Raw genomic sequence first — 15,714 nt, forward strand, 5'->3', positions numbered from 1 at the left:
AGGCATGTCCTCCAAAGATGTTGAGCACACCGTGTGTGCACCTGTAGCATTGTAACATACAGATGTGAGCCAGCCTCAGGCTGCTGTTTTCCACACTGAATTTCTGGCATAGTCACACCCCGTTAGGAGAGGATATGGGACACGACATGTATACCAGCGGACACAGAAACGTGTGAGGATTTGCTGAGGGTTGCCGTGCCCAACCTGGGGCCCCCCGTAGCCGGGCTAAATAGCTCAATATTTGGCTCCTCTGAGTATTCTGGAGTGTGATGCAATAAGAACAAAACGATGGCGTCATCATGCGGTCACTGCAGGACGAAGGGAAAGGGGCGGAGAAGGGCCCTCCTTCGAGGGGAGGAGCCCTTTCCGCCTAGCTACATCCCCGCCCCCAGCCTCCATCTCTCCACCTGAGCTTCTCCAGAGCCTCCTCCCTCGGATTAGTCCTCTCCCAACTCTGACCACAGAAAGCTCCGTTTTCAATCCGGGTCTTTGGAGTTTAGGCACTGGTCCCTATGAGCAGCTCTGAAAAGCCTGCCCCTAGTTTTAAGTTTCATCCAATGAAGAACCTAAAGGAGGGGCCAGGAGGCGGGTCAGTGACGTAATACAGATTGATTGGCATTCAGACCATCGACGACCTGGATTAGCCACGAGTTTCGCCAATCCCAAACCAGGGGTGGGACGGTGCAGGCGCAGAGTATTGGGTTTGGCTGGCTTCGATTTAAAGAGACAGAAGCTGTCGGGGTTCTAGAAGACGGTCCCCAATACCCTCCCCCCAAGTCCTTGGGACCACTTGGGTCCCCAGAGCTGGGGAGATGGTTTGCGGCGGATTTGCCTGCTCCAAGAATGCGCTTTGCGCTCTCAACGTGGTCTACATGGTGAGGTTCTGGAGGTGGGGGAAGCTTCAGGGCGGAAAGACGAGTAGGGAGAATCTCTAGGGGACTTCCTGTGGGGAGAGGGGTGTACTGAGGGTTCCGGGAAGATTCCCAGGAACTTCCGGCGAAGAGAGAATTCCTGGGGACTTCCGTGGAAGAGGGGAGACTTCCGGTGATGAGGGGGTTTGTCTGGGGGTGGGGGGAATGAACTGAAGGCTGTGGGCATAAAGTCCCATCCCTCCCTCCTGTGAACCTGTTTCTCCCAAAATACAGAGAAATGATGGAGTGATGCTAAGGATTCTTTTTACATTCAGACACTCTATCATTCCTGCCATCCCCTACCCGCCACCCCAGCCATTCTGACCTCCTTTGGGAGGAGCGCTCAGGGATGCTCTTGGCTCCCATAGCACCACCCCCATCCCCATGTCACACACCACTCAATTATTTTTTTTGCCCAAGCCCCCTTGTAATGCCCTTCGGCTGTACTGCACATTAGAATTGAGATATGGTGTCCTGCTGTTTCCTGTAGCTGGTGGGCTTGTTGCTCATTGGAGTGGCTGCCTGGGGTAAGGGCCTGGGTCTGGTGTCCAGCATCCACATCATCGGAGGAGTCATTGCTGTGGGAGTCTTCCTTCTCCTTATCGCAGTGGCTGGACTGGTGGGTGCTGTCAACCACCACCAAGTCCTGCTATTCTTTGTATCCTGAACTGAAGTGTTGGGGGCATCCAGGCTTCTGGGAGGGTTGAGTCAGAAGGGTATGGGATTTCAGGGACCCTGGGGACATCTCTCTGCCCTACCCTGTACCATAATCTGTGAAACAAGAGCTGGTGATTTTATTTGCAACTCGAGGTGGTGGCATAAATTCTATGAAGAGACCAGATGGTAGTTATTAATGATGGCACATAAAGGAATCTAGGACTTTTTTTTTTCCATAACTCTTGCTCTCAGTACATGATCATCCTTGGTTTGGTCTTCATCTTCCAGTTTGGAATCTCTTGCTCATGTCTGGCTATTAACCGAAGCAAACAGGTAAGGGGATGCCCTTTTACTTTTTTTTTTTTTTCATTAGCCTCTAACTCCTTCCTCTCAGTCTGGCCCCAACTACCCAAACATCATCCTCAGGTCCACTACTTCCAGATTTGAGTCATTTGCTTCCTCTGGGGTGTTTCGTTAATTTTTCATGAAGATGATCTAGAGAGAAAACCTGAGAAGGTGGATATTTATCATTGTGTCTATAATTGTAGCACCATGTGCTTCTGAGGGATGTCAACTCCCTTTGCTAGAATAGGGAAATTGAGGCACTTGAACTGAGATCAGGATATAGGGAGACTAATTTCCCTCTGCCTTTATCCTTCAGACAGATGTCATCAATGCTTCTTGGTGGGTCATGAGTAACAAGACTCGGGATGAACTTGAAAGAAGTTTTGATTGTTGTGGCTTATTCAACTTCACAACCCTCTATCAACAAGATTATGATTTCTGCACTGCAGTGAGTTGGGGGTGTGTGAAGGAGGGGGTGCAGCAGCAGGGGGAGGGGGTAAAGTGGGCAAAGACAATGTGCAAGCTGGCAAGTTTGGTTTTAATGTCATTGCTGCTTTAGCAGCTCTCTTGTAATGGGCCTGTGTGCTGGGGGCTGAATACAGAGGCTGGGGAATTAGCCAAGTGGGATTTTCGTGTCTAGGGGTGGTCAGATAATAGTAAATAATTCCTGTGGACATTCAACATAGATTATTAGTGAATAGCAACTTTGCATTCTCCACATGCACCTTTTATCCTCAGATCTGCAAGAGCCAGAGCCCCACATGCCAGATGTGTGGAGAAAAGTTTCTTAAGCATTCAGATGAAGCGCTGAAAATCCTGGGAGGTGTTGGACTCTTCTTTAGCTTTACAGAGGTAACATTCTCCAGTTCCTTCACATACACCCTTTCTCTACAAGTCTTAACTCCAGAGATTGAGAATTGATTGGTGTTTCTCTCTCTCTCTTTGTTCCTACAGATCCTTGGTGTTTGGCTAGCAATGAGATTTCGGAATCAGAAGGATCCTAGAGCCAACCCCAGTGCCTTCCTATGAGATTCTGGATCCTTCTGACTTCTCTCGTGTTCTGCCTAAGCTTTTTCTTCCTCCCTTAGGGAAAACCTAGGGTCTACAGCCCTTTTTTGTCTGAGAAAAAGGAAAAGCCCTTTGCCACATCCCCTAAAACTGACTGAATAGTGAGACTTTATGCCTTGACATATTTTGGTGGGAGGAAGATTATAAGGAATAGGAAGAAAAACTTCCTCCCTCTCTCCCCAAGGGAATATGGGAAGCTTCTGGGAGTACATGGGATGGGGCTAGAGTCATTCCTCTTTCTCCTCTTCCCCCTTCCACACGCTGGAACACCTCAACATGCCCTGGTCTGGCTCCAAGGGCAAAGTGGAGATAGAGCCAAGGAGAAAAATCACCAAGAACTCTTTCTTGTAATAAGCAAGACCCAGTTTGAGAAAGTTCGGTGAATATAAAAATAAAAACCATTTTAACCCCATATTCAAAGAAGCAACTTAAGTTCCTTTCTAATCTTTGCCAGTCAAGGGGCTCCACTGACTGCCTAGAACCTGTAACTTAAGGAGTCTTTAAGGTTTTGCAGGGAAGTTCCTTTTTCCAAGTGGTTTTTCCCAATCTCCCAATGGCAAAGCCAAACAAACATAAAAAAAAAAAAAAGACCATATTTCTTTGTTTTGTTTTGTTTTTCCTGTATAAAAAAGGACCCCAATATCAAGGGAGGGCGGGGGACAAGAAGGGATATACCCCTTAGTGTAAAGAAATAGGGGGTAGGAGAAACCTCAAAAGGAGAGGCAGGAGGGGAATGTCATTAAGGCAGCAAAATACTCTGTAAAAAGTTGGAAGAGGAGTCTCCACAGCCTCGGAGATGAAGGCAGAGATCGCCTTCTCAGTGGGGTTCTCTCCACTCAAGTGTCCAGAAGGGAAATGGCAGCTTCACTTCCTTTTGTGGCAGCCACTCCATTGCTCACTCCGGATTACCTTCTTCCTTACGTAGATAAGAGTGCTGCAGAGCTCGGAAGGCAGAAATTCGCTTGTGTGGGTTAAAAGTCAGCATTTCCTGAGGGGGAAAGCAAAGGTCAGAAAACCATGAAGGAAAAAAAAAGACTTCTGCCCACCCGCATACCTGGGATGGGCTCTCTTCTACATCCCTCTGTGAATGGCCATTCACAGCTGCAATAAAAACTGCAGCCTACCTACCAACTAAAACTAAGTCTATGTAACTACAATGATCTGGGCCCTTATGTACTGCTCCATTCTTACCCCAGTCTCACCCTATGCCCATGCCCATGCCCAGTACCAGCAGCAGCTGTGCTCCAGACTCTTCCATCTCGGGCACCACCGACTGCACTGGGCGGGGACCTCTTGGGGGAAAGGCACCTCGGGGTAGAGAGACATCTCTGGGCCAGTCGTCCTCCGGAGGCAGCCCAATCAGGCTACAGTGGACAGGAGAACTCTGGTCAAGAGGGTCCTTCTCCAGGCCCCATCCCCACAGGCAAAGCCAGCTGCCACCAGGGCTCAGCAGAAGGAGGATTCAGAGGGGAAAATTCTTGTCCCCCTTGCTGGGCACTTACTCAAAGATTTTGCCCAACTGGTCGGCTTCAGAGTTTCCACAGAAGAGAGGCCTAAGGTAAGAAAGGACACAAGGTGGCAGTCATTTTCAAAGATATCTCAGATGAATGGTTACTGCTTAGTGGCTCAAAATAGAGAATATGGAGAATAAAGGGATATGAAGTTCCTAATTCCAGAACATTTCAGAGCTTCTGGTTATGGGCAAGGTGTGGTCAGTGGTACTCAAGTAAAAGAACTGGCAGGGTGTGGATGTGGTTTTATGAATAAGAGATCTGGGAAATTCAAGGTGGTCCAGAGAACTTGGAGCCCATACTTTCGACGAAACATCTCTGCAAAGATACAGCCAACGCTCCACATGTCCACAGGTGTTGCATATGTAGACTGCAGAAGAACTTCTGGAGCGCGGTACCAGAGTGTAACAACCTAAAGGGAGTAGGAAGAGTGGATGAGGCCCCATGGGTTACCATAAGGTAACTGCTTGACTGAAAAGACATGAAGCACGTGACTTCTCAATTGCTATGGGCAATCACTCTCCTACCCGCAATCAGAACCCATTTTGGCTACCACCTTTCTACTGACCACAGGTGTAAGTGCCATCTGGTAGCTGTAGATTCTGGCCAGGCCAAAGTCAGCCAGCTTGACTGTCCCACCACTTGTCACTAGAATGTTTTCTGGCTTCAGATCTCGGTGAACGATGCAATTGGCATGCAGGAAATCTAGGCCTCCTAGAAACTGGCGCATCAGATCCTAGTTTGGAAAGGGGAGGTACAGATGCACTATACCCAAAACCCCAACAGGTTCTACTACAAAGGTCCCAATCCACCTCTCAGTTATCTACCCACCCCACTTACCTTGATGGTCTCTGCTGGCAAGCCTGGTGGGGGTGCCTTGTCCAGATAAGTTCTTAGGTCTTGGTCTATGTGCTCGAACACCAGGGTTACCTTGATCTCCCGGTCAGTTCGGGATGTGGCACAGACATCCATCAGCCTGGCCAGAATAAATGGTCACTCACTGGTCAATCCTCTTTGACCCAACATGGCCTCCCACATTTCCTCAGGGTCTCCATTTCTCTCCTTTTCCCCTTTACTCCCCACTCCTCACCCTCCACCACCTTCTCACCGAACAACATTGGGGTGCTCAAAAGCCTCCAGCCGTCTTAGTAAGGCCACCTCTCGAACTGTGCTGATGGGAAGGCCCCCTCCAGCTCCTCCTCCATTGGGCACTCTTACACTCTTGAGGGCCACAAAGTGGCCACTGTGGGGATCACGGGCCTTGTACACCGTCCCATAGGCACCGACGCCAATTTCAGCCACTGGCTCATATCGAGAGGTAGCCATTCTCAGATCAGGGGAGGTCCTACAATCACAGAGATTCCTACCACCAAAATTCCCTTCCACAGTTAGGATGGTATGAGCCTGCTGCAACAAGGTGACTCCCACAAAAGACAGCACAAAGACACCACCACCAGCATCCCATCCCCTCCCAAACTTCCATGGGGCTGGCCCCAGAGATAACACAATGACTCTAATACCAACCTCTCTAGCCACGTGAGGCCCTAGAAAAATGCCTTTTCCTTGGGACCATCGCTCCCCACACAAAGGCGATCACACATGACACACGCCTTGCATCGAAGATTCTACAGCCCAGTCTCTAAAACTACACCTCCCCACAACCACAAAGGCCCCACTTCCCGCCGTTGAGCGACTCTTCCATAACCAGCCCGAGAAGCGCACGCGTGGGAAACCGTGGGGGGCGGGGACTGTCCTCATTCCTGGGAAGGGGCTGCACTTACCTCACGCCAGGCCGGGAGCTGCGGAGGCGGCCCGTTATCGGGCCCCCAGAGCCAGTTCCTTCGGCGCCATACACCCGAGCTCGGTCCCGGGCAGCTGGACGCTACGGGCCCGACCATAGACACAGGCCGCAGGCTAGAGAGGGCCCCTCACCCCCACCGTCACCATGTGACCAGCTGCCAAAGAGGCGCGCGGAAACTGGCAGGGCGGGGCGAACGCCGGACGTTTGGGGCACGTGACTGCCACCCTTGCGCCGGAGTCGCTTTGACGGGGAGGGGGGAGTGAGGATAAGGGGGCGGAGGGGCGATGGCAGTCACGTGATGTGTTGCTATCACACGTGACCACTTGACATTGCTCTGAGGAACAGAGGTGTGGCTACGCTGCGGGGCACGTGACTTGCTGCCATAACCCTGGCTTGGAGCGGGGCGGGGTTGGGGGGGGCGAGAGAGGGTGGAGCACAAGGCGGTGCCATGGTAACCTGGGCCACCCAGATCCCTACTCTTGGCTGAGAGTCGAGCCTGAGCGCATCTCCAGTCTCACTACTTGTCATTCAGTCTCTTTATATTGGTGAAGGGCGGTCGGGGTATCAGAGGTGGTGCTGTCACCTTTTGGCTCCACCACCATGGAAGAACATATTCTCGTTCGTGCCTTTGTTTCACTCATTCATTTTGCAAAACTGTACTGAGTGCTTGCTTCCAGTGTGTATGTGGGGTTTTAATTTTGTTTAGTTTTGTTTTTTGGTGTCTCAGTCGCTAGTCCTTTAACGTAGTGGTGCAGCTATCTATAAAGATGTAGTAAACAATGTGGTCTTATAAAATAGGGGGTAGACAATGCCCATTTGAGGGCAAAACTAGGAATAAAGGATGGATGGAAGGCAAATTAATACAGTAATCCAAAGAATGGCAAGATAATGCCCTCCCTCTTCCCAACTTCCAAATGTCACTGGAATGTTAAAGCAAAAACCTGATGCCATGGAAAAAATAATGAGGGGGGAACCCCACCAGAGACCTGATGCCATCTGGCAGAGAAGTTATTGAGGAAGAGACAGAATACTTGACCTTTGAAGGTTTTTTTCAGTACTAAGATTCTATGATATTGGTACATGTGTATGTATACACGTATATGTATTCATATGATATTATACATGTCATATATAGACAGATGGAGTGAGCATGTACAAAGAAGTTAAACACCCCTCACCCCCCACCACCACATTGAATGAGAATGACTTGTGCCCTTCTGAAAACTTTGTGATTCATTTGGGGTCCTTGTGCTTCCCTCTTTTCCCTCAGTGTAGCTTTTTTAGCCCTTATCCCTATCCAAAACACAACTTTTCCCAAATGGCCTCTGCCCACAGACATTTAGATAGACACACAGGTAGGTTTCTGTGACTTCCTTTGTCTGATTGGCTCCAACTTCTTTATTTCCCAGCCATTTGGGGGTATGGGAGTAAGGGAAGGAAGGGATCAGTATCTCATTTATGAGAAATTATTTAAAACCTGAAATCATTTTTTTGAGACAGGGTCACGCTGTGTTGCCCAGCCTGATCTTGAACTCCTGGGCTCAACCGATCCTCCCTATTTGTCACTCCTTTCATCCTAACTTCTATTCTTCTTAACCATCTGGCTGAGAATATAGGAGTTCAGACTAGAAGACGAATTTCTGGGCAAAATGAAAGACATGTCAGTACAGATTCTCCTCTTTCCATTCTGATACAGCTCTGGGCCTTTGCTGGCAAAGGCAGCTGGGATTCTAGTAAGAAAAACCTCAAGCGCTGAACTAGCTAGGGGCTCAAGAGGTGAATGTTTTATTGGCTACTTTGCAAAGGCTGGTTGGTTTGTAAACCTTCTGGAAGGCTAAGATAAGTGCCTGTGAGTTTGTCAGACTCCCTTGCTACACCAGTAGTCCCCACTTCAGCCTCACCTTTCACATATGCCTACTACAGTTTCCTGTCTTTGTAACAGAAGCCATCCTCTATGTCTGGTTGGTTCCCAGCCCCTTTTTCTGATTCATTCATTCATCCGTCCAAAATATTTGAATGTTTCGTAAGAACATTAGTGTCTCTCCTGCATCACTTTCTATTGAGGAGCCTGAATTTGGCAATCTGTCCCAGGCTCCATCCCCTCCCTTCTCCTGTTAATTACTCTTTTCTAATTAATTTTTTCCCAGTGTATTTGACCCAATGGGCTCCCCTGGAATCCCTTTTCCCTCAGCTTTGCAAAGGGGAGGAGAGGGAAGATGTAAGTGTAAGGCAGAAAAAAAAAAATGTGATAGAGGTAGAACTTGTTCTCAGGGTCAAGGCCCTATAAAAGCAAAGAGCTAAGCATGTGTGTGTGTCGTGTTCACTTCAATGTAGTGGATGGAGGTGAGAGCAGGAGAGTACCAGGAAAGACACTCTCATCCGTTTAGCACACCTATCTCCCTTGCTCACTCATCTTCCTCACACGTTACAATCATATGCTTCTGTTTCTCATACAGTCCGATTCCATTCCTTACACAGTCACTTCTTTTCCACAGTCCCACACCACGCACACTGTTCAGTCTTTTGTGTTAATGTATACATTCCTTGAGTGCATCTTTTGCCCACTCATCTCCCTCACACCTCGGACCCTTGCACAGCTCTGTCTTTGTGCACTTCCGTTTTGCACAAGCCTCTACCTCCCTGATACACCTGCGTCCTTTGACCATTCACCTTCCATCAGCACCCGTTCACCCTCCCACCCCCATACACACACCTATTCTACCCTTGTGTGTGCACACTCCCCTTCCTTGGCCACTCCCCTTCCTCCACCCTCCGCGGGCTCGCACACTTGCCCCCGCCCCTGGGGACACCTGCTCGTGCGGGGCAGGGCGGGGATGCGCAGCCGCGGCCCCTTCTCCTCTCCCCCTCCCCGCCCCGCCCCTCCCTCCATCCCTCACCGGCTCCCCGGCTCCCGCCCCGCCCGCCCGCCGCTCCGGGGGGGTCTCCGCCGCCGCCGCCGCCGGAAGGAGCCGCCATTTGCCACCGCCGAGCGCACGGGCCGAGCCAAGCCGGATCCCGGAGCCCGAGCGGGACTGGGACCGGGAGGACGGCGATGGGGGGCGGCCCCGCCGCAGGAAGACCCGGGCGCGTAACCCCCCGGGCCCGGCCCGCTCCGGACCCGGACCCGCGGGGCGCGGCACCCTGAGTCCCCCTCCCCGCCCCCTGCCCTGGCCATGGCTGCCCACCCCTCTGCCCCCGGGCCGCCAGCCCTCTCGGCCCCGCGAGCCCCAGAGCCCCGGCGGTGGCAGCAGTGAACGGCGGTCGCAGGCCCCGAAGACCCCGGCCTGGCTTGGCTCTCCGGCGCGCGCCCCCTTCCCGGCCTTGTCCTCTCCCCTCCCCCCGCCGCCCGAGAGCCCCCCTTGCACGCCGCCCCCCGCCCCCCGGCGCCCGGACGATGCTCAAGTCTCGGCTCCGCATGTTCCTGAACGAGCTGAAGCTGCTGGTGCTGACGGGCGGGGGGCGGCCCCGGGCCGAGCCGCAGCCCCGGGGGGGCGGGGGAGGCGGCTGCGGCTGGGCGCCCTTCGCCGGCTGCTCCACCCGGGACGGCGACGGCGACGAGGAGGAGTACTACGGGTCGGAGCCGCGGGCCCGGGGCCTGGCCGGCGACAAGGAGCCGCGGGCCGGACCCCCACCGCCTCCCGCGCCGCCGCTGCCGCCCCCGGGAGCGCTGGACGCCCTGTCGCTCAGCAGCAGCCTGGACAGCGGGCTCCGAACCCCCCAGTGCCGGATCTGCTTCCAGGGCCCGGAGCAGGTCAGGCCTGGGCACCTGGCCGGGCGGGGAGGGGTGGGGGCGCACACCTGGGGTGTCCGGGGAGACCGCGAACAGGGGGCGGGGCCTAAAGAGGCTGGGCGGGACGCAGGACCCGGAGTGGGAATGGGATGAGGTTGGGGGGCTGGCTGGAGACTCCTGAAGTGTATTTGTGTTGGGGAGTCAGGAGTCCCCAGGAAGGTGTGGGGCTTTCTCCTGGGAGGGCTCAAAATTCCTCTCACCCATTAACAGGGACAGCCGTTTTCTCCTGTTTCTCTTACCCGAGGGTCGCCATAGGCTGAGGGGCCCTGTTCTCTTGGAGGTGGGCAGAAAGGAGAATGCTTCTGTGCCCACCTTGAAGGGAGGGGCCCAGCCGGCACCCTTGCCTCACTCAGTATTTCTCCCTGTGGGGCACTTTTCTTCACTTCCCATTCTGCAACTTTCTATCTCGTTCCAAAGAGCACTGTTTGTTAAAATTTTATGGACAAAGTTGTCCCGGAATAGTGCCAAGGGTGTCTCTGTAGTGAGAAATGATTCCTTGGTTCAAGGGAAACATCTTCCACTCCCACCCCCAGGATTTCTCCCCTTTTTAATCTCTGGAAGCCGTGGATGGTAACCCATCCCAGTCTGCACCAGATCTATGTAATAACTTTACAATGATGGGGTGGGGAAGGAAGGCATGACTCAGAAGCTCTGATCCTCCCCTCTCTCAGATCCTAAGGGAAAGCTTTTCCTCTGAGAAGCCTTAAAGACCACCCTTCCCGAATTCTTGTAAAAGAGAAGACCAGTCCTCCCGATTCCCACCCCCCATCGCTTTCCATCCCTCATCTCTTTAGTAGGGGACATTTCCCTTGATCTCTAACTTCTTTCATTTCTGCTGCAGCCTTAGCCTCTTGCCCTGTTTGTGGTGAAAGGCCTGAGTTTTTTAAGGTGGGAGAATGACCTGAAGAGGAGGTTTCCCTCCCAGGGAGCGCGGCAGAGTGGGGTCCGGGTGGTGATGGCTGACAGGGCCCCCTCCCCACTCTTCCTCCAGGGGGAGCTCTTGAGCCCCTGCCGCTGCGACGGCTCAGTGCGCTGCACACACCAGCCCTGCCTCATCCGCTGGATCAGTGAGAGGGGCTCCTGGAGCTGTGAACTCTGCTACTTCAAGTACCAGGTCCTAGCGATCAGCACCAAGAACCCACTGCAGGTGAGGTGCAAGGACAGGACTTGGAGACTGGGTGAGGGCTTTTCAGCTGTTGGAATCAGGGACCCTCCACAGAGCCTATTTCATCTCATTTACTTTTTCCCAAAGCCACCTCTCCCTGCTATTACCACAATCTCCTGTGTGTCTATAAATCCTTCCTTCCTTCATTTATTCACAGAGACATTTATTGGGTCCCACTTGTGTTCAGGTACTGTTCTAGACACTGGGACAACAAAAAAGGAAAAGATTATAATGTTGACGATTATGATGATAATAGCAAACGTTGTGTTTTCTGTGTGTCATGTTTTGGTGTGTATTATCTATTTTAATCTTCGTAATAATCCTTTTAGGTAGATACCATCGTTATATATATGATGGTATATATGAGGATACTGATGCACAAAGAGATTAAAAAACTTGCCCAGGGTTGTTCAGCCAGTAAATGATGAAGTTAAGATTTGGAATTCAAACCTAGATGGTCTGGCTTCAGACCACTTGCCTGATCCTGCCTTTCTAAAATAAGACAGACAAATAGTATCAGGCAAGTGCCACATTTAATCAGGGCACAGAGAAGACAGATGTTAATCCTACCTGAAGGGTTTAGGTAAGGATCTGGAGAATCTTCAGGGTCACCTATTACCTGCCTCCCCCCGTCCCTTTCTGTGACTTTTTGGAGCCCTTTCTCCCACACAGTGGCAGGCCATCTCCCTGACGGTCATCGAGAAGGTCCAGATTGCTGCCATAGTCCTGGGCTCACTCTTCCTCGTCGCCAGCATCTCCTGGCTCATCTGGTCCTCACTCAGTCCTTCAGCCAAGTGGCAACGGCAGGATCTGCTCTTTCAGATCTGCTACGGCATGTATGGCTTCATGGATGTCGTCTGCATAGGTGAGGGCACCTCTCTCTCCCTTACCTGCTCAGCACTTTCCTCTTATGTAACTTCCCTGCCCATCCCCTCAGTTTTGTGGCCTTATTTCCTGCCATTGGGGGACTTTAGGGCTATCTTGGTGCCCTTCCCTTCCCTGCTTCTCCAGGACCCTTTGCAACTGTACCTCCTCACTCTGAAGAAATGCTTGCTTAAGTACCTTCGCCTAGGTCTGGGTAGCGGTTGACCCTGGATTTCTTATCCCTATTGCTCAGGCCTCATCGTCCATGAAGGCTCCTCTGTCTATCGCATCTTCAAGCGCTGGCAGGCAGTGAACCAGCAGTGGAAGGTCCTGAATTATGACAAGACCAAGGACATAGGAGGAGATGCAGGGGGAGGGACGGCAGGGAAGCCGGGCCCTAGGACCTCACGGACGGGCCCCCCCTCTGGGGCCACCAGCCGCCCCCCAGCTGCCCAGCGTATGCGGACGCTCTTGCCTCAGCGCTGTGGTTATACAATCTTGCACCTCCTTGAACAGCTGCGGCCACCAGATGCCCGCTCCAGCTCCCATTCTGGCCGAGAGGTTGTCATGAGGGTCACCACAGTCTGAACTTGGACTCCAGGAGCAGGGATCTTGAGTCAATGCATCAGCTAGAGATAAGCTCTCATGGCTGCTGGAGGTACCACCTGGATAAGGTGTTTGGGGCATACTGCCTCCACCACTGAGGATCTCTGCAGGCAGCTTCAAGCTGGAGACATGTCTGGCCTCTACTGCCCACTGGGTAGAGACACCTGGATGACATTCCAGCCCCCACTGACAGCTCCTCACACTCATCCTGAGACGGCCAGCAGGCAGGCAAGGAGAGCAACTTTTCTTCCCTGGAGGGAACCGCCTTTACCTCAGCTCCTAGAGCCTCCAGCCCACCATCTCCACCATGGTGACTTGGTGAAGGGGGACCAGTGCCAGAAGAAAGGGGCTGTAGACCCCCATTCCCCACCCCATGGCCACAGGGCATCTGGCAATAAGACTAGTACACATTGACCTCCCGTTCCCTGCATGAGGGCGGGGGACTTCCCCCTGCTCCACCCCCCATTGCATGGGGGAAGGGCATAAAGAATCATTTATATGCACGTGGAGACTCCTTTCTCATCTGGGGCTTTTCTGGAGGGTTGGGAGGTGTGGGGAGGTTTCTCTGCACAGGTTGTAAATCCCAAATGCAGCAGTGGGTTCTGAGTTGTAGGTGTGACTCCCACTTGCTGGTGAATAATTCACATTGGCTGCTAGGTGGCAGTGCTCAGAGGTATCTAAGGGGTGGGCCTGCCACCTGCAAGTTGTGATTTAGAAAAAAATCTCTCAGCTGTGGTTTTCCTGTCTACCTCATAGGATTGGAATGAGGATAAATGAGGGACAGGTTGGATGCCATTGCAAAGAAAATCGGTAATGGCATAAAAAGATTTCTAGACTAGTTGATGGTCCATTTATTTCAAATAGTAGTTGGTATAACAAATTCGAAAATGTGTTTTTCATCTGGAGTTGCACAGAATCTTGGAATTTTGTGTTGAGTGACATAATAGATATGGAACTATGAGGGGAAATAGACATTGCAAATGTGAAGGGTAGTAGTTATTTGTAGGAATGAGAACTCCTCTCACTCTCTAGATATTGGGGCCTGGGGCTTGGGGAGGCTGGAGCCGTCCATCTTGTTTTAGAGATCATCTGGGTTCTATTAGTCCATCCCAGGTACTGTGCTCACCCAGAAAAGTGTGAAGTGAATTTGGACTCATTTGGAATGAGATGGAGGGAATCTCCCAGTGTTATGAGTCTCCAATGCCAGTTTAAGCTATTCCTATGGCAGTTTAGGGTCACAGGTCTGATCCCGGTGTGCCCAGCTAGTGGTGTTAATGGAAGGTATTGTGCTTGGAGGCAGCAGCATGTAGGGGACTGTTTACAGAGAAGAGATTTGGGAAGGACTTTTTAAAACGTGGGTCAGCCTGAAGCCTGGTCCGTTTCTCCTGAGACCTTGGGACTGTGTATTACATGAATGATGGTGTCTTTTAAGTGAACTATTCATCAGCAATTAAAATAATTCCTTTATACACTGCTAAAGTCAGATCTAGAGGACTTTCTTATTATTGGTCCTTCTCTCAGGGAAGGTTCTGCTCTGCCTCCTCCCTGGGGATGTTTTGGAGAAAATACTTCACTTCTAAAGGTCCACATATCCTTGCCAGGAAACCTTGATTCCCTTCCCCTCTCCCAAGTGGTGTTGGCTGCTGTCCATGGTGCTGGCACCCAGACTTGCCTGGGAGTGTAGGAACCAAAGCTGGACTGGGGTCCGAGTGTGAAAACATACCACTTTCAACTTCTGAGGGGACCAGAGTGGACAGGGGACTGAGGCTGAGCCCTCCGCCTTCCCAGTGGTGATCTGTTTTCCCAGAGATAACCCTCTACACTCTCCACCTGGGGAGACAGAAGGGCCAGATTTTATTGATTTGCCAATCACAGAAGAGCTGGTGGGGACAAAATGGGAGATAGCAAATCAGAATGACTACTAATACCTATACTGGCAGATAGGGCTCAGGTAGATAGGACATATATGGGGCTTCCTGTGCAAAGCCTGGGCTGTCCCCATGATGGCTCTGCATGGAAGGTTTGACATACCCAAGAACACAGACACACACACACAAACACAGTCTCCATTTCCACTCTGGGTCCTAAAACCAGGCCACGTGAGGCAGTGCTTTCCCCTCTCCTTTCACACCAATGGAGGTCTTAGTATGGGGCTTGGGGCCAGCAATCAGTATAATCTCTTCTCCTTCCCTTTTTCCAACGTGAAGAGATCCTTGTCCAGGAAAGGGGTGATAGAAACTGTTGCCTTCCTCAAGTGGGCATTCCTACTTGCCCAGTGAGGAATGGGGAGTGTGGGTGGGTAGAATTTTCATCACTGATTCCAGGGAAAAGGGGCTGTCAGCAAGCTGGGCTTTATTCTCTCTCAAACCTCAAATCTGCTAAAAATTGGGTCATTTAGGTTCAAGTTCAGCTTAGTGAAAGGGGAATAGGGTTGGAGACTAAATGTGCAGTAGAGAAGGAGTTGAGAGGAGGGGCAGTAAATGCACAGAAACTTTGGTCTCTGCACAAGGCTTTGGGTGTGCCCTACCACTCTATAGATCTTGCATAATTAGATCCCCCCACAGAAGGCTTGGTGGCTAATGGAGTTTATGTGGTCAGGGAGCCATGTCTAGGGCAGAGGGCTGAGGTGGTGCAGGGGAGGAAGAACTGTGAAGTGAAATCTCCATCTATACCCAGCTAATTGGAATGGGGCAGTGGTTGGGGGTGGAGGGAAAGGGGACAAGTCCTAACATGGGAAGGGTAATCTGGGATGTAGAGGGAGCTGCACAGAGTGTGCTGAGAGATTTATTTGGATGGAAGGTGAGTTAATCTGTATACATCACAAGGGGAGAACTGTGCCCAGCTTCTGGGGGGCCAGAGAGTGCTGACTCAGGGAAACAGAGGCTCCCTCTGCCCACCCATCTTTTCCTGCCTTGGTGCCCCAGGGCTTCTGGCCACCCCCACACTTGGCTTTCATCCTGTCTGTCTTACGCCACATCTCTGCCTGTATCTCTGTC

General features: G+C 51.7%; 3 protein-coding genes across 4 annotated transcripts; 2 read left to right on the forward strand and 1 right to left on the reverse strand.

Moving 5' to 3' along the window:
* Positions 1–671: 671 nt before the first annotated feature.
* TSPAN31 (tetraspanin 31) lies at positions 672–3,543 on the forward strand. Of its 2 annotated transcripts, XM_069490202.1 has the most exons (6): positions 672–875; positions 1,402–1,569; positions 1,821–1,901; positions 2,230–2,361; positions 2,652–2,765; positions 2,868–3,543. In XM_069490202.1, exons 1-6 carry the CDS (start codon positions 813–815, stop codon positions 2,940–2,942), a joined length of 633 nt encoding a protein of 210 aa, XP_069346303.1. In that variant the 5' UTR covers positions 672–812; the 3' UTR covers positions 2,943–3,543. The 2 variants fall into 2 exon arrangements, with proteins under 2 accessions (XP_069346303.1, XP_069346305.1); XM_069490204.1 differs by lacking the exons at positions 1,402–1,569; positions 1,821–1,901.
* A 42-nt stretch (positions 3,544–3,585) lies between these two features.
* Positions 3,586–6,494, reverse strand: CDK4 (cyclin dependent kinase 4). The gene is made up of 8 exons (XM_069489420.1): positions 6,274–6,494; positions 5,601–5,837; positions 5,333–5,468; positions 5,061–5,228; positions 4,795–4,904; positions 4,484–4,534; positions 4,210–4,345; positions 3,586–3,969 (listed from the first exon to the last, which is right to left on the reverse strand). Exons 2-8 carry the CDS (start codon positions 5,816–5,818, stop codon positions 3,877–3,879), a joined length of 912 nt encoding a protein of 303 aa, XP_069345521.1. The 5' UTR covers positions 5,819–5,837; positions 6,274–6,494; the 3' UTR covers positions 3,586–3,876.
* Positions 6,495–9,260: 2,766 nt separating this feature from the next.
* Positions 9,261–14,201, forward strand: MARCHF9 (membrane associated ring-CH-type finger 9). The gene is made up of 4 exons (XM_069490620.1): positions 9,261–10,044; positions 11,075–11,230; positions 11,921–12,113; positions 12,366–14,201. Exons 1-4 carry the CDS (start codon positions 9,688–9,690, stop codon positions 12,698–12,700), a joined length of 1,041 nt encoding a protein of 346 aa, XP_069346721.1. The 5' UTR covers positions 9,261–9,687; the 3' UTR covers positions 12,701–14,201.
* The last annotated feature ends 1,513 nt before the right edge of the window (positions 14,202–15,714 follow it).

This window comes from Eulemur rufifrons, chromosome 16 (genome assembly GCF_041146395.1).
Source record: "Eulemur rufifrons isolate Redbay chromosome 16, OSU_ERuf_1, whole genome shotgun sequence".
NCBI classification, from domain to species: Eukaryota; Metazoa; Chordata; class Mammalia; order Primates; family Lemuridae; genus Eulemur; species Eulemur rufifrons.